This window comes from Octopus bimaculoides, chromosome 5, assembly GCF_046866305.1.
Source record: "Octopus bimaculoides isolate indiv1 chromosome 5, ASM4686630v1, whole genome shotgun sequence".
NCBI lineage: Eukaryota > Metazoa > Mollusca > Cephalopoda > Octopoda > Octopodidae > Octopus > Octopus bimaculoides.
Genome location: NC_142932.1, coordinates 99,091,509 through 99,117,300, shown reverse-complemented (window position 1 = coordinate 99,117,300; position 25,792 = coordinate 99,091,509). Strand labels below are relative to the sequence as shown.

The 25,792-nt window shown below is 34.9% G+C and overlaps 1 protein-coding gene across 3 annotated transcripts in view; it reads right to left on the bottom strand.

Moving 5' to 3' along the window:
- Positions 1-525: 525 nt before the first annotated feature.
- The window catches only part of LOC106867862 (uncharacterized), a 90,022-nt gene continuing 64,755 nt past the window's right edge, over positions 526-25,792 (bottom strand). Inside the window, exons 2-6 of one of the 3 annotated variants that reach the window (XM_014912906.3) lie at positions 18,802-19,020; positions 13,473-13,793; positions 11,859-12,083; positions 4,820-4,904; positions 526-2,432 (exon numbers count right to left, since the gene is read on the bottom strand). In XM_014912906.3, coding sequence (XP_014768392.1) covers positions 1,526-2,432; positions 4,820-4,904; positions 11,859-12,083; positions 13,473-13,793; positions 18,802-19,020 — 1,757 coding nt within the window. In that variant the 3' untranslated portion in view covers positions 526-1,525. The remainder of the gene's footprint in view (positions 2,433-4,819; positions 4,905-11,858; positions 12,084-13,472; positions 13,794-18,801; positions 19,021-25,792) is intronic. The other 2 variants (XM_014912907.3, XM_089352756.1) reach the window with 2 other exon arrangements.

Genomic DNA, 25,792 nt, shown 5'->3' with positions numbered 1-25,792 from the left:
TGGCAAGTACGAACCTGAAGTATTTTCAGACTTTTTCAGTGTTAATTCCAGCAACTGTTGGTTTTGTTGTTGCTACTGAAGTTGCTGCTGCCATTGCTGCTGTAACTGCTATTGCTACTGCTGTAGTTGCTGTTGCAACTACACCATTCAGGTCAATAAGTTCTCCATTTTAAAATGATTTTTTCTTTGGTTTTGTATCAAAAATTTTAAATGCCCAACACAATTTTCAAACAACTCGTCACCACTTCTATATCCTTGTATTGGATATCTGATATAACAAAGCAGGGGTGAAGAAAGTATATACACAATGCACCACTATTAATATTACACGAAACTCAACACTCTCGATCACAGCTAGAAGCAAACTGCTTACCAATACGAACTGCCAATCGCTCACAGTTCTTTGTTTTATAACAACAAGACAATCTACTTTTAGTCACTTGGGGATGGTCAGAATCCTTCCACAGCAAAAACATAGTCCAGTGATATGATGAACAAGAAGGGTGTATAAGAAAGAGACAGTTGTACAAAAGAAACATTTATTTCATCAGAAATTGAAACAAGACCTTTAACTTTGACTGTCTTGCAGTCAAATATATTTATCTCCTCAGACTGTATTAGAAATGCATCCCCACTCCATTAAATGCAATCAAACAATAATGATGATGATGATGATAATAATAATAGTAATAATAAATCACCTTTTATTACATTGTATTCAGAAATATTCATGAGTTTTTTGCTTATCTTCTTACTCTTTAAATCTTATGCCACAGTATCTTACTGACATCTAATTCACATTGAAACATTATAGTCAAGAACATCTGCCTTTTGAAATGGGAGTGTAACACACTCTTTCTTTATTATATTCTTTTGTTTTAAAATCAGGAAAAAAAAAATCATCTAATTCAAACCAAATCAAAAATATGGAGTGAAGTATTTCCAATGATATATAATAAAAAAAAACTGAAGTCATTATGTTTTAAGAAGAAAAACATGTTTAGTATAAAAGTGTGTTAATAAACAAAATACTTGTCTTCACTTTGTCAATATGACATCTTTGATAACTAAATATGACAAAAGAATATTATAAATTGTGTTCGTACAAATGTGAAAGAAATGTCTTCAATAATTTTAAGAAAAGTTACTTCAAAAATGAATTTGACATAAAAAAATTGCAAATCTTAAAAGAAATATTATTCTAAGATCTGTAGGTACAACTGGGCCAAAATTTGGTTTGGTATATAATTAAATAGAAATTTTATGATAAAATATATGCAAAAAGAAATAGTAAAAAATGATATTATCATAAGCATTAAATATAACAAAATATTTCCCAACCCAAAATATGAGAAAAAAAAATTAACTTTTTATTCCATATTTAAAAATTCCTTCATAACTCAGCAAATGTAAATGGTTGTCATTGTTTGTGTTGATGCTTCTTGGTTTTGAGAGAAGTGAACAAAACCTATTTTTCAAGACAGAGCTGCTTTAAGTCATGAAATTCCTTTGTCACTTAATCAATTTATGACCCTAGTGTAGTGTCATCTTGTAACTGTGTATATACATATTCATCAGATGGAATGAGATGAAGTGGCTTATCTGTGTTGTTCCATTTGTCACAGATATGGTCATAAATTCTTGGTGGCTGAAGATTACCATTGGCAATTGCAGGTTTATTATCTAGTTTTAAAGAGTTGTTTTGTGAGTTATTTTCACCAACGTTACCATCTGTTTGCCTTTGGAATGTGGAATACTGACTTTTTAATTCATTTGGCTCTGTAACAGTTTCATAAATGTCATTAACCTGACTGTTGTTCCTGTCCTGATCAGAAGTGAGTAAATCATCAACTCTCTCATAAATTGCATCAGGCTCTGATGCACTGTCACTTTCCATCAGAGGAGCTGATGGAAGGGCACGGTCAAAATATTCTGGAGACAGAGAAGAACATTGATAACATGGAACTTCTTTATATACTATAGCCTCATTAACTTCTTGAGAACCTGGCTTTGCTGTTGAATCTTTTGATGCCTGCCGATGAAGGCTACCTGTTTTTCTCAGAGATCCATTCGGTTTTACTTTCTTCATTCTGGGACAGGTGGAATTCATTCTACCCTGAACCATTTCTTCAACAATTTGATCATAGTTGTCTTTGATAGTCAAAGAGGGTATTTTCTCTAACACTGTCCTTGGACTCCTTAATTTACTGTAGCGCTCAACAACAGGATCCTGGTTTGACCCTTTAACTTCATCAATACAATTGTAAGTGTTTTCCTCAACTTTTTTCTGAATAATCTCATCATCAGCTTCAACAGTAAAATAAGTATTCTCTTCCTCTGGTGAAGCAGCATCAAAATTCTCAGGAAGGTGAGTACAACCATATAAACCAGTTGCTGAAGATGGCGGAGCTGCCACAGATTTTTGCTTTGGTCTGAAATAAATCAAAATTAAGAGAAAGTTAAACATAATGTCAAATTAAAATGGTTATTTTCTCTCTCTCTCTCTCTCTCTCACACACACACACATACACACACACACGTGCGTGCACCACCAACACACACAATAGACATATAAAGATGGATAAATTATGCTAGATGGATTCATGGCTTAGCAGATTAAATTGTGAAAATGTACCAATCAGAAAAGTGGTATATCCAGGCTTCCTAATTTTCCCTACGCTGCAGAGTGAAGGAACCTATCAAAGGTCTTCTGTTGACTGATAAATGTAAAGCCCAGTGGGTTTTTTCTTAGTAGTTGTTTTTCTGAGAATATTTCATTTGTAGTTCCACATCCTGATCCAATCCCAAATTGCATTATATCCAATGTAATTCTATTCCGAAATAACTTCACTGATACTCTACACTGCTGTTTTAATTTTAGGAAATCATATTACTCAATAATGAAACTAACAAAGGAAAAGCTTGCGTGCGCACACACACACACATATATTATTGATCATTGGCAGAAATTACAGAATGGTTCAATGGCAAAGAGATTCATGCAGGTAGACAGAAACTGAAAGAAGCCCAATGTACATATGTATATATGTGTATATATCTATCAGGTCATCCCATAAGTTCTGTCCAAATTTTGAATAAAGAAAACAAGTGATCAAATGTTATATTTAATTGAAATTTAATCATCAATGTACTTTCCCTGATTATCTATGACTTCCTTCCATCTATTTACAAGCTTTTTAATCCCATCAATGTAAAACTCTTTTGGTTTCAAAATGAAGAACTCTGAAATGTTAGTTTCGACCTCCCCCTGGCTTGCGAAAGTTATGTCCCCCAAATGATTCTGTCAACTACAAAACAAATGATAGTCTGAAGGAGCAAGGTTGGGAGAATAAGGTGGATGAGGATTTTTTTCCCTACCAAGCTCTTTGATCTTCTGTCATGTGATCTTTGCAGTGTGGGGTTGTGCATTGTCCTCATGAAACATCACTCCTTCACGATTCACTAAAGCGGGTCTTTTTTTTCTTCAAAGCTTGGTTCAAACGCTCTAATTGCTGACAGTAGACTTGAGCATTGATTGTTGCATTAGGTGGTATCAATTCAAAGTGAATCCCACCAGATAGAGAGAAGAACCTTTTTCCCATGAAGTTCCCTTCTTGGGTGTGGTTGAGCTTTTTCCCTTTTACCAAGCCACTGTTTACGACGTTTAACATTTCGATAGAAGATCCATTTTTCATCACCAGTCACAAGTCTATCCAAAATGGGTGAACTGAGTTCGCGAGAATGGAAAGAAGAGCAGATATCAACTCGGGATTTGCAGTTGCTTTCGGACAATTCATGAGGCGTCCATTTTCCAAGTTTAGGAACCTTTCCAAGTTGTTGAAGATAATGATGAACAGTTGTATGGTTTGAACTAAGCTTTATTGCGAATTCTTCAACTGATAATGCAGGATTTTCTTCAAGTAATACCTCAAGGAGCTTATCATCAAACTCAACTGGACATCCTGTTTGATCTTCATCTTCAAGGCTGAAATCTCCACTTCTGAATTTTGCAAACCATCTTCTGCAAGTTCTTTCATTCAAGCATTCTTTCCCATAAACTGAGTGTATGTTTCGAGTCGCTTCGGCTGCAGAGTTTCCTTTTTTCTACTCATAAAGTATTACGTGCCTCAAATGCTCTTTGGATACTTCCATGTTAGAAAAGGTTTTAATCAATGAAATTTTAATTCTATTATTCTGTAAAATAATATTTAATTAGCTTAAATGTGCACAAATGCATAAAAATAATTTTTAATTCCATTAGACATTCTAAAATACTATTAAATTTCATTCAATTTTAAAAAAGGTAAAATCAGACAGAACTTATGGGATGACCTGATATGTTTGTGTGTCTTAGTGTCTGTGTTTGTCCCCTACCACCACTTGCCAACTAGTGCTGAAGCGTTTCCGTCCCAGTAACTTAGCAGTTCAACAAAAGTGATCGATAGAATAAGTACCAGGCTTTAAAAGAAAAAAATAAGTGCTGAGATAAATACATTCGACTAAAGAATTCTTCAAGGTGGTGCCCTAGTCTAATGACTGAACAAGTAAATGATAAAAGATAAAAGATATATTCCAAGTCATTTCTTCTGACAACTTAGGTAGATTTTTTTTTTTTTCTTTTCTGCTACTTCACATAATTGCTCCACTTTGAGGTAGGAACAAAGAATGCTTAAGAAGAATGCGGTGCAAGTTGAAGCACCATATAAAGGTTCTAAAGATAAGGTTTGAAATTGTACCCAGGTTATCAGAAGTTCAGACAAGCTTCACTTCACACTTCATGTACCTTATTGAAAAAAAGCAAATGCAAATTGAAACTAACCTTCTCAAAATGACAATAAAACACACTGTTAAAGTGATGAGTGTTAGTCCACCAGCAATTCCTATTGTTAAGTAATTGACAATTTCTGAAAAAAATATATATATACAGATATATATTAAAAATATATATAAAAGAAAATGCTGTTCAACAAACATGATAGACCACAGATTATGTGTAAGGAAGTAGAGTAGTTGATTCACTCAAACCTAATACATGCAAGAAAGTTATTTTGTAAAACCCAAATAGATGAAATGCACAGCACAGTTGGAGTTTTGGCTTTCACTTCACAACCTATGAGTAAATTAATAAGTCTTTCCTCTTTAGTATGTAAGAGCAAAATTCTAAAAAAAAATCATGCTAAATTGTCTGCTATCACACGCATGCTTATCAGAAGTTCTATACATATCTTCTATATTTCCTCACCACTGATTCATTCTGTCACATTTCTCTCACTTTCTTCTCTACTTTCAGCATAGTTTGCTTTTTTATTTTTTTAATTATTTTTTTTTCACCATTCTGCTTTTCCATTTGTCCCCTTTTTTGTTTCCAGTCCCATTGGACATTTTCCTTTCCTTTGCATTACCCATACACTTATCTCATCTTAGAACTGCACAGCCTTATTTTGTTTGTCTATTGTAAATTTATTTTGTTTGCATATTCACATTTGTGTTGTGTGTGTTTTTGTCACTGTCTTCAACATTTGCTCACAATTCCCAGCAGCTTCACATTGTTGATGCCACCAAAAGTGAACAATATTATTGTTAAAGGCATGAAATTGTAAGGATCTTTTGGATGATATCTGATGAGGAATGAGTAATGTGTGAATTTTCTGTTGGTTTCTTTGTTGCATTTTTATTTAATTTTTGGGAACTATTTTATATATATATACATCATCATCATCATCATCATGCTAACATGGGTTGGATGATTTGACTGAGGACGGGTGAACCAGATGGCTGCACCAGGCTCCAATCTGATCTGGCAGAGTTTCTACAGTTGGATGCCCTTCCTAACGCCAACCATTCCAAGAGTGTAGTTATATATATATATATATATATATATATATATATATATATATAGATATAGATATATAGATATAGATATATACATACACACACACACACACTCACATAAAGGGTAAAACCTCTTCGGTCATGAACGACCATGGGGTTGCACCTAGAATGTTCCCCTTCCGAGGCACAAGTCCAGGCAAGGTTGTTTATGGAAAACCAGAAGTCACCCATGCACACCAGCCTCCCCTTTCCACATCACTGGTGTTATCCAAGGAAAAGGCAAAGGCTGATACAGTTTGGCACCAGTGATGTCACAATTCATTTCTACAGTTGAGTGAATTGGAACAATGGGAAATAGAGTGTCTTGCTCAAAAACACAACACACAGTCCAGTCTGGGAATCAAACTTAGTACCTCATGATTGTGAGCCCAACGCTCTAGCCACTGAGCCACATGCCTTCACACACATACACACATGCACACACACACACACACACAGATATATATATATATATATATATATATATATATATATATATATATATATATATATATATATATATATATATATACATATATATATATATATTCATTAGTATGTGAGTGTGTCTGTATGACAGGTTTCCTGCAGTTTCCATCAGCCAAATTCACCCACAAGGTATTGGTCTGTCTGAGGCTACAGTTGAAGACATTTACACAGGTGAAGTAAAGAGAAAAGTCAGAGTAAAGAATTTTATTGGTAAATTCAAACCTGTTTTAAATGGACAATAATGATCCTTTCTACTATTGGGGAGAGGAGACTAGTTGAGTACATCAACCCCAGTGTTTCACTGGTACTTAATTTATTGACCCTGAAAGGGTGAAAGGCAATGTCGAAAGAACTTGAACTCAGAACATTGCAACGAGTGAAATACCGCTAATAACACTTATAGTAATAACAGTTAATAGTAATAACAGTTAATAACAGTATAATAACAATTAAAGTTACAGTGATAATTGTGATGATGATAATAATAATACTACCACTGCCACCACTAACACAACAATAATAAAGGTGGTGGTGAGGATAGTAGTAGTGTTAACCATATCAATACTGACTTGATTGAAATGTAAAATTTCTGGAAAACTGTAACAATAGAATTCTATAAAAACAGGAACATTGTTTACAACATTCCAAAACAATTATTCCTTTAGGTGCAGTCAAAGTAAACAATCCTTGATGTACACACCAAACTATGATGTCTAAGCTGCATACCAATTAAGAAAAACATCTTGTCAAAAAAAGCAGGATAAATGCTAACCAAGTTGGTGCATTCACCAGATAATGACATCTAAGCCTGATACTGACTTAGTTGGCGTGCTCACTAAATCATGACATCTAAGCTACATACTAATTGATCAAAATACAGGTCGTAACATTCAGCCTACTGGAGCCCATTGGCGGGTATTTAACGGACAAATCTAACCATTTCACTACAGTTGTCAGTTGTGGAGCACAACTGTCACTACATAAACCTAATGATTGTGTAATGTATGAAAATACTAGATTACTCCAATATTGTAAAATTGGAAAAATTGGAAAAGTGGAAATAATAAAAGATGAAAATCAGACTAAGTTAGAATTTCATTGATTAATACATATACATCATCATCATCATCGTTTAACATCAGCTTTCCATGCTGGCATGGGTTGGACGGTTTGACTGAGGGTTGGCAAGCCAGAAGACTGCACCAGGCTCTAATTTGATCTGGCAAAGTGTCTACAGTTGGATGCCCTTCCTAATGCCAGCCACTCTGAGAGTGCATTGGGTGCTTTTTACATGCCGCCAGCACAAGGGCCAGTCATGTGGTACTGGCATTGACCATGCTCAGATAGTGCTTTTTACATGTCACTGGCACAGGAGCCAGTCAGACGAAACTGGCAACGATCACACTCGAATGGTGCTTTTTATGTGCCACTGGCACAAGAGCCAGTCAGGCAGCACTGGCAATAATCACGCTCGAATGGTGCTTTTAACATGCCACTGGCACGGGTTCCAATCAGGCAGTACTCTCATTGGCCACGACAACAATTTCACTTGCCTCGACAGGTCTTCACAAGCACAGTTTATTTCCCAATGATTGAAGGGTACTCTTTAAATGGGCTGGTTATACTGCAATAGCATAGGCCACAGTTATGGTCTCACTTGGCTTGCCGGGCCTTCTCAAGCACAGCATATCTCCAAAGGTCTCAGTCACTTGTCATTGCCTCAGTGAGGCCCAATGTTCCAAGGTCATGCTTCACCACCTCATTCCAGCTCTTCCTGGGTCTACCTCTTCCACAGGTTCTCTCTACTGCTAGGGTGTGACACTTTTTTACACAGCTGTTCTCATCCATTCACAACACATGCCATACCAGCGCAGTCGTCTCTCTTGCACACCACATCTGATGCTTCTTATCTCCAACTTTTTCTCTCAGGGTGCTTACACTCTGTTGTATATGCACACTGACATTATACATTCAGTGGAGCATACTGGCTTCATTCCTTGCAAACTTACACATGTCCTCAACAGTCATAGCATATATATATATATATATATATATATATATATATATATATATATATATATATTAATGTTAAAGGAAATAAATTCTCACTAATCTACTCCATTTATGTTTGTACATTATTTAGGATTCTGAAACTGAAATCATATGATCATATAAATGTGTGGAAAAAAGGTTATTGGTTTGTCTTGATTATGCACAAATAGATGAATGATATGTTCCTCCACTGAATCAATCCCAAATATATCAGTGAGTTTAGTGATACTCAGAATAATGTAAAGTTAAATTTGATAATGGTAGGACTTAAATTCAAAATAGCAAGACATCAAACAATATACAATAAAGCATCTTATTTGACATCTGGTTTGAAATTAATTAATGATATGTTTAAAAAGTATGAAGCTTAAAATGCACAGGGCACTATGGTTTTCTATCAGTTATAAGGATGTCAATGATATAAGTGGAACAAATTCAGCTGTGAGCTGAAACTAAATCTCACACACAATTTTGCAACAAACTTCATACCACTATCAACAAATTGATCAAATATTAATTTGTTTTGGCTCTGTACAAGGCCAAAGAGAGGGTATATTTGATAGAAAAAATCAAATTATTTTTATATTTATGGAACTTGTTTTAGTCATCCTATAGGAGATAAAAGAGAAATGATCCTCACAAGTGTTTAACTTGGAAAGAGGTAACAAATTTATCAAATAATGATTTAGTTAAACTGGCTAAAGGGATTTAAATTTTAAGAGAAAGCAAAGTGAAATTTAGTGACATCAGCAAAATAAAGTGCATCAACCAAAATTCAAAAGCCAATTATGATATCAGTTCACAAGTTTAAAATGTTTAAATAATGAACACAACTGTTAGACATCAAATTGTAAAATAAAAAAGAAACAATAGGATAAGGTTAAAATAGAAAGGCAACAGAATTCGGATTAATATTTTGTGTGTAATAGAGTACTGGAATGTTTTCTGATTCTATCTCAAAAGAAAGAGGGAGGAAAAAAACAAGCATTTTTTTACTGCTGTGAGGTATCACTCAGACAGCACCTGGTTAAATAACAGTAGCAAAAACAAATACATCAATAAAGTGCTCAAACGTGAAGGGAGTAATATCATATAGACTAGGAGTGATCAATTCAAGAAGTACTTAGTTCTTGAAGATGTTCCAAATGACCCCAGAACTGCCATGCAAACTGACCTTAGCAGATACCTAAATGATAAAAAGTTATATGTGTGCATGTTTCCCATAAAGTTGAAAATTATGCTTTTGTGACCCAAGAGTAAAAAATATCAATTGAATACCAACTGAACTAAAAAATGTTGTTATATCACATATTTGTGGAAGATAAGATGTGTTTTCATGATCAGTAACTGCTACAAAATATCATATAGGTACTATTTCTTCCAAGGCAGTATGGTGTTTTTGCTAAAACAATATTCAATGCCACTCTTAGAAAAGACTTCCATGGGACTGTTATAAAAAAATATTTTAAATGCTTAGTATATCCATGCATTTCAATACATTGATAAAACATTCCAATCAAAACACCCACTAAATTCAAACACAACAGAGTTGTTATAGTTGTTTGAAACAGAAAAAAGCCTGTGTACAATTATTATGGTTAGCTGCCCTACAGAGGTGAACATTTCATTCAAAATCAGTGAAAGATAAAATATTTATGATCAATTGTTTTGAAACCTACAGATTCTCTTCCCAGATTATAAATTTACATTTGTACTCTTAATCATTAAAACACTTGGTTATGTTAGTAATTGTACCAAAACCATTTACCCGGCAAATTCATTCTACAAGTAGAACAGTGAAAATATACCAGACTTTTCTTAAGTTCACCATGTTACTATATACTGTTGCTGTTATCTGAATTCTGAAGATAGGGATTTGTTTCTTAGTTAGAAACCAATCTGTTTTTGTAGGAGGATATTAAGAAAGGGATATACTGGATCATCCTATAAATAATGGAGCTTTTTTATACTTCTTTCATTTTTCAAAATTAAGATAAACAAACTTCTTTTTTAATCTAAAATATACTCTCCTTCATTTTCTACAACACTTTTCCATCTATCTGGTAGACATGCAAGGCCCCTCTTCCAAAATTCACTTGTCCATGATGAAAAATACTCCTCTAGTACTGTTCTGACCTCATCTACAGAATTCATTTTTTTTTTGTCCAAACGATTTTGAAGACTGTGAAATAAATGATAATTAGATCGGGTAATGTCTCACAAATATGGTGGGTGGGGCATCTTTTCCCATTCAAACTGCTCCAGGCTTTGGAATGTCATCCTCGCTGTATGTGGACGAGCATTATCCTGATGGAAGAACACCTTTTGTCTTGAAAACAAAGACGGTTGTTTTTCTTCTAGCACTGATTTAAGCTGCTTAAGCTGCTCACAGTAGATCTCTTTTGTTATTGTTTGGTTTGGGTTTAAAAGTTCAAAGTGGACTAAACTTTTCATATCCCACCAAACAGATAACAACACTTTATGTGGGTGAAGACCTTTTTAGCCTGGGGTGCCGATTTTTCTCCTTTCCTTACCCACTGTCTTTGGCACTTGATATTTTTATAGAGAACCCATTTCTTGTCACCAGTCACTATTCAGTCCAAAAAAGGTTCATTTGTGAGACATGACAGCAAAGGAGAGCACACATTCACTCTCCGCACGCGATTTTAACTCGGAAAGTTTGTGAGGAACCTATTGACCCAATTTGCTGACTTTTCCAATGGCACGCAGGTGTTGATGAATGGTTGAAAGACCAAATCCAAGCTTCTCTGCTAATTCTTCAACAGTTATGATGGGATTTTGTTCCACCAGGATTTGCAGGATGTCCTCATCAAGTTATACAGATCTTCCAGGATGAGGCTCATCTTCTAGGCTGTAGTTACCTGCTTGGAATTTCTGGAACCACCATTGACAATGGCTTACACTTATTGTCCAATCCCCATATACTGTATTAATAATCCTTGCACTTTCCATTGCGTTGTTGCCTTTATGGAACTCGTAAAGCAAAATATGCTGAATATGCTACTTTGTCACTTCCATTATAACTTTGAAAAAATAACTGTTAAAATCAAACTACATTTTTCAAAACTTGCAGGTATTAATTTTAAGGGAAGTTAAAATTAATACCTGTTTTTATAATAAGTTGATGTAGGTAGTTTATCATGTCCTCCTCCAACTTTTAGTTCATGCAATTGAAAAAACCGCATTATTTATGGGATGAACCAGTATATATACATACATGCATACAAACATACATAAACATATGCATATATATATATATATATAGATATATATAGAGAGAGAGATAGAGAGAGAGATAGAGAAAGAGAGAGACACATACACACACATACATACACACAGAACAGACAGAGAAGACCAACTTGATTGGTTAGCTCTATGGTAAAGTAATAGATTACCATACTATTTACAAGAGATCCCTATCTTACCTCGTGGAAACATCCTTTTATCAACATTGTAGAAACCAGGAAGAGAGGATACTTCTTGAGAAGGCAAGAAGGAAGTGGTGTCAACGTAATGAGAAATGGTTTCAACTTCTGTAGGGTAGCTACCTGTAATGTTCTCTTCAACTGCTTCATTTTCGTTAAACTTTGGATTACCAGAATTTGTCTTCAAAAAGAATTCTTTGAAAATTCCTTCACAGTCATCAGAATCTTTGAAATGAAACAAAATGAGCATAAAAATAAAACTACTTTTTATTTATTATTTAAATATCAGTCTGAAACTAGTTTATTTTTAGTTCTAACTCTTCAAATAAAATACCTGAGAGTTACTGTAAAGGGATCAACACAATATAATTATTTAAGGTATAATAAAGGCAATACACTAAATAAAACAGTGTGCACTACAGCACGTATTCTATCTCATGAAGTGAGTTAAAACTGTTGCATAAAGTTAAAATAAACCATCTGGTTCTAAGGCATTGCATCCAGAAACAAATTCCTTGCCTGTTTTAGATATGTTCAAGCACTTTTAAATGTCATCAATTCAGTTATTGATAATATTTAAAGTATTTTCTAATAAAAAAAACTGAATCTAACATTCTGTTATATTTTAGAATATATATATATTTTACATCAAAATCTGTAAATTAAAAATATTATCGCTGGTATATAGGTATGTTGTAAGTTATTTGTAGTTGGTTTCCTTGTTTTTGTTTTGTTTCTTTATTCATTTTTTGTGGGAGGGGGTTGCATGTGGGTGGGGGTGATATTAAAAAAATTTGAAGTGTTTGGATTACAGGACACATTCACAGACATAAGCAGTGCATTTCACTGTGGCATACTTGACTGCAATGTATAAGGAGATAATTCTCTCTGTTGTAAACAAAGAAGTTGTCTGTAAAATGTATTCCACTATTTTCACTTCCTAGTATCTTAACAGCTGAGAAAATTTCACTTGTGGCTTCACATTATCAACATCTGATGTTAAAAAAGATATAAAACAACTGAAGGTCTCTGGAGCTATATGAACTTTGATCAATTTGGAGGAATCCATAAGTCCTTTAGGTTTTCAAGTTCTGTGTAAGGTAAATAATGAAATGGCAATCGAAATCTTGTTTCATAGAAAAAGCTTCCAAGAAGGGGGAAGGAAAAAAGGTTTACACATTCAAGATTACAGTGGTTAAAAACAATTACATGTATAAGAATATTTGAAGAAGTGAAATCTGTAGTATTAGTGAGTTATTGAAGATTTATGATGCTCTGTAAAACAATCATAGAACACTATCATAGATTATTATTGAGATTTCTCTGGATCTTTAAAAATGATTATAAATTTTGCATGCTTAGAAAACATTGAACTGACTACCCAAATTTATGTAAAATAACTGGTATCATCTGAATTTATATTAGAATATTTGAAAAGGACATGGGCTGTTTGCATTAGTCTGGTGCCTCACTAGTTCCATCGTGCATGAATATGTGTGAACTAGCATGTATGAATGCATGTGTTCATTTTTATGTGAATGATTTGTAAATGTGAGTGTATGTATATATGGGTGTGTTTACCAAGTAGTAATAAGGTAAATATTGTGTACTTACTAACATGTAAGAACCAAATCACTTTGTCACAATCATAGAAAATTGTTTGTAAATAATCTCCATCTGCAATATTTTTATTGGGAATGTTATACTGATAGTAAGGATGCATGTCTGTATCACAGTCCTTGCATGTTTTTACATGAACTCTTTGGCTTTGAAGTATTAGCCATCTATTATTAGCAAATTTGTTAGGAATTATGCCACACGGATATATTGAATCTTTGAACTTGTGCTGTGTATACTTGTAGCATCGCACATCAAAATCCTCTTTCACTACTTTGTGCTTTGATGTAATTTCTTCACAACCCAGGATTAAAGATTCTGAAATGTAATTAAAAAATAATAATGTACATGAATAATACTATTTTAAAAAACAAATTAAAAAAAGGAGCAACAAAAAGTAAATAGAATGGGGAACAATAGTGTACAGAACAGAAACTTTATATTTTGATATTCTTATATTTTAGTCTTTTGAAAGGTTTTTAAGCTGTTTAAATTAAGATGCTTTCATTAACCTTTAAGAAACCATATTCCTAATGAAAGATGGTACCCATGTTTCAGTTAATGTAAAAATTAGTAATCCTGTTGCAAGATTCAAAACCTACTTGACAAACTGACAAGTTAAAATCATAGCAGAGCAACAGCTTTTTCATGTGATTGGCCAAGTTCTGGACCAATCAGCATCAAGACATTATGTGAGGCATCTTTTTAGAAGCTGCTAGAACATCTCTTTACAAAGCTTTTAAATAAGCATGTTTTGAGCACCAAACTTCAGTTTGTGGCTGCCCACAGCTAAGCTAACCACATACTTATTTTGTTGCTTTTAACAGTCGTTATCTTTTTTGTTTTTGTTTTTTTTTTTTTTGCATGTGGGTGAGGTAACATTACTAAAATTTGAAGTGTTTAGATTACAAGACACATTCAAACATAAACAGAGCACTTATCTATTGGGGTATATGTAAAGTGTTAATATTTTTTGCTGCAAAGAAGTTGTCTGTAAAATGTATTCCACTATTTTCACTTCCTGATATCTTAACAGCTGAGAAAATTTCACTTGTGGCTTCACATTATCAACATCTGAGGCCATAGATATAAAACAACTGAAGGTCTCTGGAATTGCATGAACTTTGACCAGTATGTCGGAATCCATAAGCCTTTTAGGTTTGCAAGTTCTGTGTAAGGTAGATAATGAACTGACAATTGGGATCTTTTGTTCATAGAGAAAGCTTCCAAGTGCAGCCACACAAGTTTGCTGACATGAACCCAGTATGTATATTTCCCCCTATCTTGGTAGCTTAATTACAAAGTCTTTTTAATCAACTATTTGTAAGAGCTACATAATTGTCCTTCAGTATGTAAACTTTGATGTCACAATTTTTAATTCATGACCAACATGAACATTATTTCTACAGTGAAATAAAATTCTGATAATTGTTCACAAGTGCTGTGCATTCATTATACACAGCTTGATTTCAACACAGTCACCAGCATATCATATCCTTCATTTGCTGTCTATCATAACAACAGTTAACTACAAACCTTTTGTTAATTAAGTTGATATTTGGAACACAAGTAATTAGAATGTTTTATATAAAATTATGATGGAAAGTTTTAATTTGAAAATGAACATTCTAAAACAAGTGTGTGTGTATATATATGTTTGTGCGTCTTTGTGTGTGTACTTTTTGCTTGGCTTCACTTCATGCTCTTGCTTGAAGGGGTTGGAGTTATTCCAAGTTTGTGGTCTCAGAGGTGTCATCATCCATAGTGCCGACCAGGTCTACCAGTGCTCTCCATCACTGGCATTCCCATAACAGTCCCTTTGCATCCTGATGTTGAGCCTCTGAAGATCTTCCCCAATCACATCCAGCCATCTGATGCGAGGCCTGCCACAAGGCCTGCCACAAGGCCTGCCACAAGGCCTGCCACACAAGGCCTCTTCCAGCCTGCAGCTGCTGCTTCAGATGAAAGTAAAGCCCAGGTGTGGTGATCTAGAGGGAGGCAGAGGACATGTCCATACCAGCGCATGCAATAGATAGCCATGAGGTGGGAGGCTGCAGGCTGATGTGTGCACACATGCAGCATCTTTTTTTTTTTGGAAACATGGTGGTATCATCTGATGTTCTTGACAGTTCTCAGGGTTCTGCAATTGAAGCCATCGATCCTCTTTGCCAGGGTCTTTGAGGTGTGACATTTCTGCTCTATAGAGGACAATGGAGGGTACGGATGCATTGTAAATGCAGGGCTTTGTCTTTCAGGAGAAAGAGAAGTGGTGCCAGAGGGGCTTCCATAGGGAATACACGACCCCAGTGGTTGACATCCAGGGTAAGATCTTCGTTGTTGGTGAGTGTGGAGCCCAGGTAGATGAAGGAGCCATTACATCGGTGTGCCTCCCAAGATCTCTGACCTGTTCCAATGGCTATATATATATATATATATATATATATATATATATATATATTATTTTGTTTAAAAGAGTTCCAACACTGTCTGTTTTTTATATTTTATTTATATTCCTGCAGAACTAATGTGGAGTATAGAATATGGAATATACAATATATAATATAATATACAATATACAATATAAAATATATTGTATATTGTATATTATATTATATATTGTATATTCCATATTTTATACCCCACATTAGTTCTGCAGGAATATAAATAAAACATTAAAAACAGACAGTGTTGGAACTCTTTTAAACAAAATAATATATTCCTCTATACACAATCATACAAAAAAACCCACCTTTTTTGTATTTATTTTTACTCGCATATATATATATATATATATATATATACATTTTTCGTATGTGTATTTCGTGTGCAAGATTCTTGATGTGGATACGTGTGTTGAAAGAAATACAATTAAACCTTGGGAGAGGCATTATGCCGGTAATAAACACACGCACTGGTTCAGTCCTTTATTAATTTATATAGTTTTTTGTTAAATTATTTCATTGCACTCTTGCAATCTCTTCAGTAACTTGTCTCTCCACTTCCATTTATTTTGAATATATGATCTGGCGTTGTTTTGGCGTTGTTTCGAAACTGTTTGGTATGAGCATGTGAGTGTGTGCAAGCTCGTATGTGTGCACGCTCATATGTGTGCACGCACTTATGTGTTCGTGCTTATATGTAAGTATGTGCGTCCATATGTGTGTTTGTAACAATTTCGTTTATATCAGATCAGATAGAGACTTTTTAATTAATTTGTTCACACATATGATGCGGAATATGAACGTAAATAAATTAATTAAAAAGTCTCTATCTGATCTGATATAAACGAAATTGTTACAAACACACATATGGACGCACATACTTACATATAAGCACGAACACATAAGTGCGTGCACACATATGAGCGTGCACACATACGAGCTTGCACACACTCACATGCTCATACCAAACAGTTTCGAAACAACGCCAAAACAACGCCAGATCATATATTCAAAATAAATGGAAGTGGAGAGACAAGTTACTGAAGAGATTGCAAGAGTGCAATGAAATAATTTAACAAAAAACTATATAAATTAATAAAGGACTGAACCAATGCGTGTGTTTATTACCGGCATAATGCCTCTCCCAAGGTTTAATTGTATATATATACACATATACATATATATGTGTGTGTGTGTGTATGTATATATATTTGTGAATTAAGGCTACCATTGGTTTCACATTAAGAAAAGTAGGAAAATATCTTAGTGTCTTAACAATTTTTCGAGCCAATCACATGGAGAAAGATGTCCACCTCCATTTTGGAAAACAAGAGACTGTTATTATTACTACTATTAAGGTGGCAAGCTAGCAGAATCGTTAGCATGCTTGATGGAATGCTTAGTGGTATTTCGCCTGTCACTTTGTTCTGAGTTCAAATTCCGCAAAGGTCAACTTTGCCTCTCATCCTTTCAGGGTCGATAAATTAAGTACCAGTGAAACACTGGGGTCGATGTAATCAACTTAATCCCCTCCCTTCAGCTGCCCTTATGGCAAAAATTTGAAATCATCATTATTATTATTATGAAAGTGGTGAGCTGGCAGAATTGTTAGCATGCTGGACAAAATGCTTAGCAGTATTTCGCCTGTTGCTATGTTCTGAGTTCAAATTGTGCCAATGTCGACTTTGCTTTTTGTCCTTTTGGGGTCAATAAAATAAGTACCAGTTGAACCCTGGAGTTGATGTAATCATCTCATACCCACCTCCCACAAGCTGCCCTTGTGGCAAAAATTATTATTGTTGTTGTTGTTGTTGTTGTTGTTGTTGTTGTTATTATTATTATTATGATTATTAAAGTGGGTCAGATTTGTAGAATCATTAGAGTCTTTGCAAGATTAATGATACCTAGGTTACTACATCTCATAGGAATACTGTGGTTGTTGGAGTTTATGTCATTATCAACCCTTAATTTATTTGATACTGACCTACATGAGACTGACCCTGGTTCTATGATACAAACTTCATCTTTTGAAGTGATCAGAAATGGTGTAATAAAAGGATTAAAGAGCAAGTAGTACTAAGAATATTTATTTGAGGTTTTCAGCCATAGTCTTTTGCTTGAAGAAGTCTAGGCTACCCCAGTTGATTGATTAGCTGGCTGCTACTTCATTTTATCAACTCAAAAAGGATGAATGGCAATGTTGAATTCAGTTGGATTTTAACTCAGGACACAAAGGGTTGGGATCAAATGCTGCAAAGCATCTCATCTAACACTCTAATGATTCTGTTGAACCACCACTCAATAGGTGTCATAAAAATCCATCAGCTGTGTAGTGCTTACTGATAGGTGCACAGAGCCATTGTCATTTAATTAATGGTGTTGGCCAGAGCCAGTGTATCATGCTATGTATTGATGACAAAACTATCAACCTTCAGCTAGTCATAAGTCATTTGCTTATGAACTTTCATCATTATCATCATCACTACTGCTGCTGCAGCCGCTGTCGTTGCCATCATAGTCCTTTAACGTCTGTTTTCCTTGCTGGCCTGGGATAAATAGTGTGACTGGAAATATAAGCTAGGGAGCTGCACCAGGCTCCAATCTGTTTTGGCTTGATTTCTATGGCTGGATGCCCTTCCTGATGCCAACCATTCCATAGAATGTACTGGGTGTCTAGTATGTATCACTGGCATGGATACCTTTTATGTGTCACCAGCAGGGGTGTCTTTTATGTGTCACCAGCAGTGGTGCCATTCACTCTGATAGCAGCAAATATTTATGAAGATATGATGTAAATCAATGAAAACTTGTGTACGTCTGTGTGTGTGTATGCTGTGTGTATGTCTGTTCATGTATCCGTGAGTGGAAGTTAATAAGCAACTAACCATCAACACAATAGTACTCTACATATGATTCACCATACACTTGTGTTATGTCACATGTATGATTGGTGCCACAGTGTTCTTGAACAGGTTCCAGCAAAATGCCATCAGCTTGAACGTCTGAAATGAAAATCACATGCTTGTCTCCACAGTTGATATCACTACCATTTTCAGAGATCCTGGCTGCAATGTCGAGACTTTGATTGTGTTTTGCACAATCACCTGTAAAAGATTAAAAGTAAAAAGGAAAAATTATTGAATTTCAGAGAAAATATAAGGGGGTACTGAGAAGATCTTGGCTTTGGGTAAAAGAAAATACAGGAGGATTAGTTAATTATGATTTTATTCAACATATTCCCCTCTCAGGTTCACACATTTATTGCAGTTTTTCTAAGCCTTCTAAAAGAACTCAGAAGGTTGGGCCTCCAACCAGGTCTTTTGCAACACCCTTAAAGTTAGGAAATTTCCAGCACCTCCTCGTATATTGGGACAAGTTGATATGTGAAATACTACAAGATAAAATTCAATATTGAGAAATGACTTATTTGTTAGCCTTGGGCCAATGCTGATAGAACTAATCTCTGATCAAAAAAATTCCAATTGTAAATATTCCAGTCTTCTGAGAAATACCTAGGTTTACATTATCTGATGTAGTCTTTAATTTTTCAAACCTTCTTACTGCGAAAATCAGATATCCCTATTCAAAGTTTCATGATCCTTAATTGCAGAAAGTAGTTTTATATACTGATCTATCTTTTGTTGATGAATGTCAGGTTTGAAATAATTTTTTGTTGAGGTATTTCAAGTTTATTGAAGCAATGTGACTTTCAGAAAATACCAATTTAATTTTTTTGCTTTTTTGGGGGCAGGGGCAGGGTCTCGATATTTATCATCATTACTGGAATGACCATGAAATTTAATATCACAGTTAAAAAGTTAAACGGTGGGTTGAGATTTCAGGTGGATTCGACTACTATTTCCAACAGGTCGAGCATTAATTTAGTGTCTCTCTTATTGGCTCATAACAGCATGGTGAGTTAACAAAAATGGTAGAACACCAGACTAAATAATTCTCAATATTTACCAACCCATGCCTGCATGGAACATCGGCATTAAGTTGTGGTGGTGGTGGTGGTGATGGAGATATAACTTCATACATCTACTTTCAAATTTTGTCATATCAATTTGCCTTTCTATTCTCTAGGAGGAATGTGAGAAAGGATAAATAAAGTTGACTCTAGGTAATATACCAAAGACTATTCCACCCTTTCCCAACAAAAATTGGACACAAGCACAAGGAAAAGAAAATAATCAGTTTTTATATATAAAAACAACTGGCCACTAGAGAATTATAGAAAACAAGTTGAAGTTATTTCAGGTTAATAATATTTAGATAACATTCAAGATAAGAAAAGAAGTGGGCTAACAGTAAATTAACTATGGGATATAAACTGAGGGTTTTTTAAATAAACATTAAGAGACCCTTCAAAAAAACAGAGGGAAGTACATGCTGAAGCATTTTTAAAGGGACTGTTTTAAACAAAAACTCCAGGACTCCAAATTTAATCTCACAAACATCTGTGATTCAATTTAGCTAAAGACAAAGATAACTCTTTGGGAATATGGTTCTCAAGTTACTGCTATTGCTTTGAATTTTGTTTCCGTATAGTTGTAGTTCCTGGAGGAATGTTGAAAGGGGTACAAATTGGCATAACTAATTGAATGAGAGTGAGAGGGGAGAGAGACAGAGAGAGATGTGGAGAAAGATAGGTTAACTTTTTTACTACAGAAATAAGACATATCCACTCAAAATTTCATTATCCTTAACTGCAGAAAGCAGTTTTATATATTAATCTATCTTTTATTGAAGATTGTCATGTTTGAAGCTATTTTTTGCTGAGATATGTTATGTTTATTGAAGCAGTATAATTTTCAGAAAATATAAATTCTATTTTTTGGTAGATATCTAACACCATGATGTAGTTGCAATATAAACTTTTACCTGTTTCTTTGGTTGGTATGCCAAAGAAACAAATGAATATTTCAAATTGGTGAAGGTTTCAAAGTTAAAAGAGACAGACATAGAGCTAATATAATGGTGGTTAATCCCATAATCCTATTTGGTTATCTGGACACTACTGAAGACCTTATCTTCAGGCAGTGATTCAAGGGTTGTTTCCCATTGCCTTATGCAGACCCTTATCTAAGTCATATAATCATCAGTTAACAATTAGTTTGCTGAATTCGGACAGAACTTGTCTAAACATTTAAAATTTCACTTTTAATTCTTCATTTTTTTTTCTCATGTTTCTCCTCCAACTCAAACACAAATAAATTTAGTGGAATACAGTTTTTATTACGATAAATCCAAATATGTATATATATTCTTATTTTATACTTATTGTTTCCTTCTGGTATAAGCAACATACAACACTTAACAAGGTACCACAACAGTTGTAACTGATCATAAAAGATGTACTAAACTCTTTCTTTGACTTCTTATTTTGATTATATATAAATATATATATATATTATACACACGCACATGCACACGCGCGCACACACACACACACACACACATACACATAAATGTCTCCGTCTAACTTGCCTTTGAATTATCATAGCAAATATATCAGGTCATCCCATAAGTTCTGTCCGAATTTTAAATAAAGAAAACAAGTGATCAAATGTTATATTTAATTGAAATTTAATCATCACTGTACTTTCCCTGATTATCTATGACTTCCTTCCATCTATTTACAAGCTTTTTAATCCCATCAATGTAAAACTCTTTTGGTTTCAAAGCGAAGAACTCTGAAATGTCAGTTTCGACCTCCTCCAAATAATTCTGTAAACTACGAAACAAATGATAGTCTGAAGGAGCAAGTTCGAGAGAATAAGGTGGATGAGGAATTTTTTCCCTACCAAGTTCTTCAATCTTCTGTGATGTGATCTTTGCAGTGTGGGGTCGCACATTGTCCTGATGAAACATCACACCTTTTCGATTCACTAAAGCAGGTCTTTTTTACTTCAAAGCTTGGTTCAAACACTCTAATTGCTGACAGTAGACTTGAGCATTGATTGTTGCATTAGGTGGTAACAATTCAAAGTGAATTACTCCTTTGCAATCCCACTAGACAGAGAGAAGAACCTTTTTCCCATGAAGTTCCCTTCTTGGTTGTGGTTGAGCTTTTTCCCTTTTACCAAGCCACTGTTTACGATGTTTAACATTTCAATAGAAGATCCATTTTTCATCACCAGTCACAAGTCTATCCGAAAAGGGTAAAATGAGTTTGCGAGAATGGAAAGAAGAGCAGATATCAACTCGGGATTTGCAGTTGCTTTCGGACAATTCATGAGGCACCCATTTTCCAAGTTTAGGAACCTTTCCAAGTTGTTGAAGATGATGATGAATAGTTGTATGGTTTGAACTAAGCTTTATTGTGAATTCTTCAACTGATAATGCAGGATTTTCTTCAAATAATGCCTCAAGGAGCTTATCATCAAACTCAACTGGATGTCCTGTTCGATTTTCATCTTCAAGGCTGAAATCGCCACTTCTAAATATTGCAAACCATCTTTTACAAGTTCTTTCATTCAAGCATTCTTTCCCTGAATGTATGTTTCGAGTCACTTCGGCTGCAGAGTTTTCTTTTTTGTACTCATAAAGCATTATGTGCCTCAAATGCTCTTTGGATACTTCTATACTAGAAACGGTTTTCATCAAGGAAATTTTAATTCTATTATTCTGTAAAATGATATTTAATTAGTTTAAATGTACACAAATGCCTAAAAATAATTTTTAATTCCATTAGACATTCTAAAATACTATTAAATTTCATTCAATTTTAAAAAAGGTAAAATTGGACAGGACTTATGAGATGACCTGCTATATACAACACCATAGGAAGAAAGGAAGAAAGATGGGGAAAAGAAAGAGAAAGGAAAATGAAATTACATACTGCATAAATGCCAATATCCTTCAAAATCAATTAGACTTAAAAGAAAAAGAAATATTAGGGAAGTAGTCCAGATGTTGCTAGATCAGACATGCATGTGAGACTAATTTTGGTATACTTTCCTTGAGTTGCTAGACAATAAGCAAGAAACTGAAGTAGAAGAATTTTAATATATCAAGCAGGATGGGTTTTGTCTCTAGAAGAACTAGCACTGATTGATTCAGATATATACAAGCAATATTGAAATAAGGAGAGAAAAGGAATGAGTAAGGAAAATAAAATGAAGTCATACATAAGTGCCAAAACAAGGAGAAATTTATCAAGAGCAAGAGAAAATATTAAAAAGATTCCAATGCATGCATGAAAATAATGATGAAAGAATGAATTAACAAAGAGAAGATGCAAACATACCATGTGCAAAGAGAAGAGAAACAGGACAAACAAGATGGAGTAGGATAAAAAAACGATATGGGTTTCTGAATGGAACCTCCATTGATTGAAATTTTGGAAGTTTGTCAAACATTACATCATCAGCTGTCAAACATTCTACATCAGCTGTAGAAATGACATCACTGGTGCCAAGCTGTATCAGCCTTTGCCTTTTCCTTGGATAACATCGGTGGTGTGGAGAGAGAAGTCTGGTATGCATAGGTGATTGTTGGTCTTCCATAAACAACCCTGCCTAGACCTGTACCTTGGAGGGGAACTTTCTAGGTGCAATCTCATGGTCATTCATGACTGAAGGGGTTCTTTACCCGTCAGAGTGTAAGTATCTTGAGAGAAAAGCTGAACATTAGAAGCATCAGTTGTGGCGTGCAAGAGAGACGATTGCGCTGGTATGGACATGTGGTGAGAATGGAGGAGGATAGCTGCGTGAAAAAGTGCCACACCCTAACAGTTGAGGGAACCCGTGGAAGAGGTAGGCCCAGGAAGACCTGGGCTGAGGTGGTGAGGCAAGACCTTCGTACATTGGGCCTCACCGAGGCGATGACTACGGACCGAGACCTTTGGAAATGGGCTGTGCGTGAGAAGACCCGGCAAGCCAAGTAAGATCGTTGCCAGTGCCCCTGGACTGGTTCTTGCGCGGGTGGCACATGAGATGCACCATTTTGAGCGTGGTCGTTGCCAGTACCGCCTGACTGGCTCCTGTAGGATTTTCGAGCGAGATCGTTGCCAGTGCCCCTGGACTGGCTTGTGCGGGTGGCACATAAAAGACACCATTTCGAGCGTGGCCGTTTTCGTGCGGGTGACACGTAAAAGCACCCACTACACTCTCTGAGTGGTTGGCGTTAGGAAGGGCATCCAGCTGTAGAAACTCTGCCAAATCAGACTGGAGCCTGGTGTTGCCATCCGGTTTCACCAGTCCTCAGTCAAATCGTCCAACCCATGCTAGCATGGAAAGCGGACGTTAAACGATGATGATGATGATGATGATGATGAGTAATCCGAATGCTAAAGGGTTCAATAACAACAGTTTCTACTGGAATGATATGTCTTCTTGAAAACCCAGAGTATTATAGCGTTTCATCAAGACCTCAGTAATCATTATCAGCTGACAATTTTTTTCAATGTGAAAAAAAAAAGAATTTGTCTGTAACAGTTTGTTGAAGATTTCTAGTACCTCTGTACTTTACATTAAAAAATTCTTTATTTTGCAAAGGATGCCTTGATATATAGTGAAGTGAAATGTTTCAAAACTGTATACATTGCTTGAAAGAAAAATGCTGCAGACCAAAGTCATCATGATCACTATCATTGTTGTAGTCATCATCAGCAGCAGCAACAACAACATCACTGTTGATGTTGTAGTTGTCTTCATCATCATCATTATAATTGTCATCATCATCATCATCATTGCTGTAGTTATCATCATCGTCATTGTCACCCTTGTCGTCATCATCATCATCATCATCATTCTATTTAACCATTCTTATTTTGATACCAATTTTTTTAATTTATTACCATGCTGGCATAATGTTGAATAAGTGTCTATAACATGTTATAGACACAAAATATCTCCCTTAATCTCAATCTTCAAGCCTATGTTCTTAATCTAACACTAACACTCCCTTGTGGGTATATTTTGATTCGCCTCCACCATGATCACACTTACTCACTCACCATCAGTTCATTAAGTGCTTATTTAACCCAGCATATATCAACCATTTACATTCTGTTCAGTTAACATAAATAGGTACAAACATAGTCATACAGTTAAGAAGTTTGCTTTCCAAATACATAGTTTGGGATTCAGTCTCATTATTTAGCATCTTGAGCTACTGCCATAATCTTGGGCCAACTTATGCTTTATGAGTGAATCTGATAGAGAGAAACTGTGTGAATGTGAGTGCATGAGCACACGTGTGTGTGTGTGTGTGTGTGTGTGTGTGTGTGTGTGTGTGCATATGTACATGTATATATTTTTCAATGTTTGACATCCCTTTAACTTAATGGTTCTGCAATAATAGACTGATAGATCAAGTGCCAGACATAAAAAAAAGTACTGGAGTTTAATGGAGGTGATAGATATCTAATCAGAATAACAAGGTCAGATAAGATATCTTGACCACAAAGAATAACCAGATCAAACAGAAAAAGAATCAGTCCTTTTAGACATCTCTTACAACATGCAGGGTCATAGTTTGTGTGTGTGTGTGTGTGTGTGTGTGTGTGTGTGTGTGTGTGTGTGTGTGTGTGTGTGTGTGTGTGTGTGTGTGTGTATGTGTGTGTGTATACTTTATTATTAAAACTGCAAAAACATCACAAAAATCACAATATAACTTTAATTTTGTTCCATTCTCAATCAAAACTGTCCAACGAATGGGAACATGAAACTCTAAATAGCAGTTTTTTGTGATTTTTGTGATGTTTTCGCAGATTTAATAATAAAGCATATTACGCTACCTCCGGTATTTGAGTTCTATTTTCTTCCCACCTTGTTTCACATTTATATGCTTACTTTGGTGTATATATATGTGTGTGTGTGTGTGTGTATACACACACACATATACATATATATATATATATATATATAT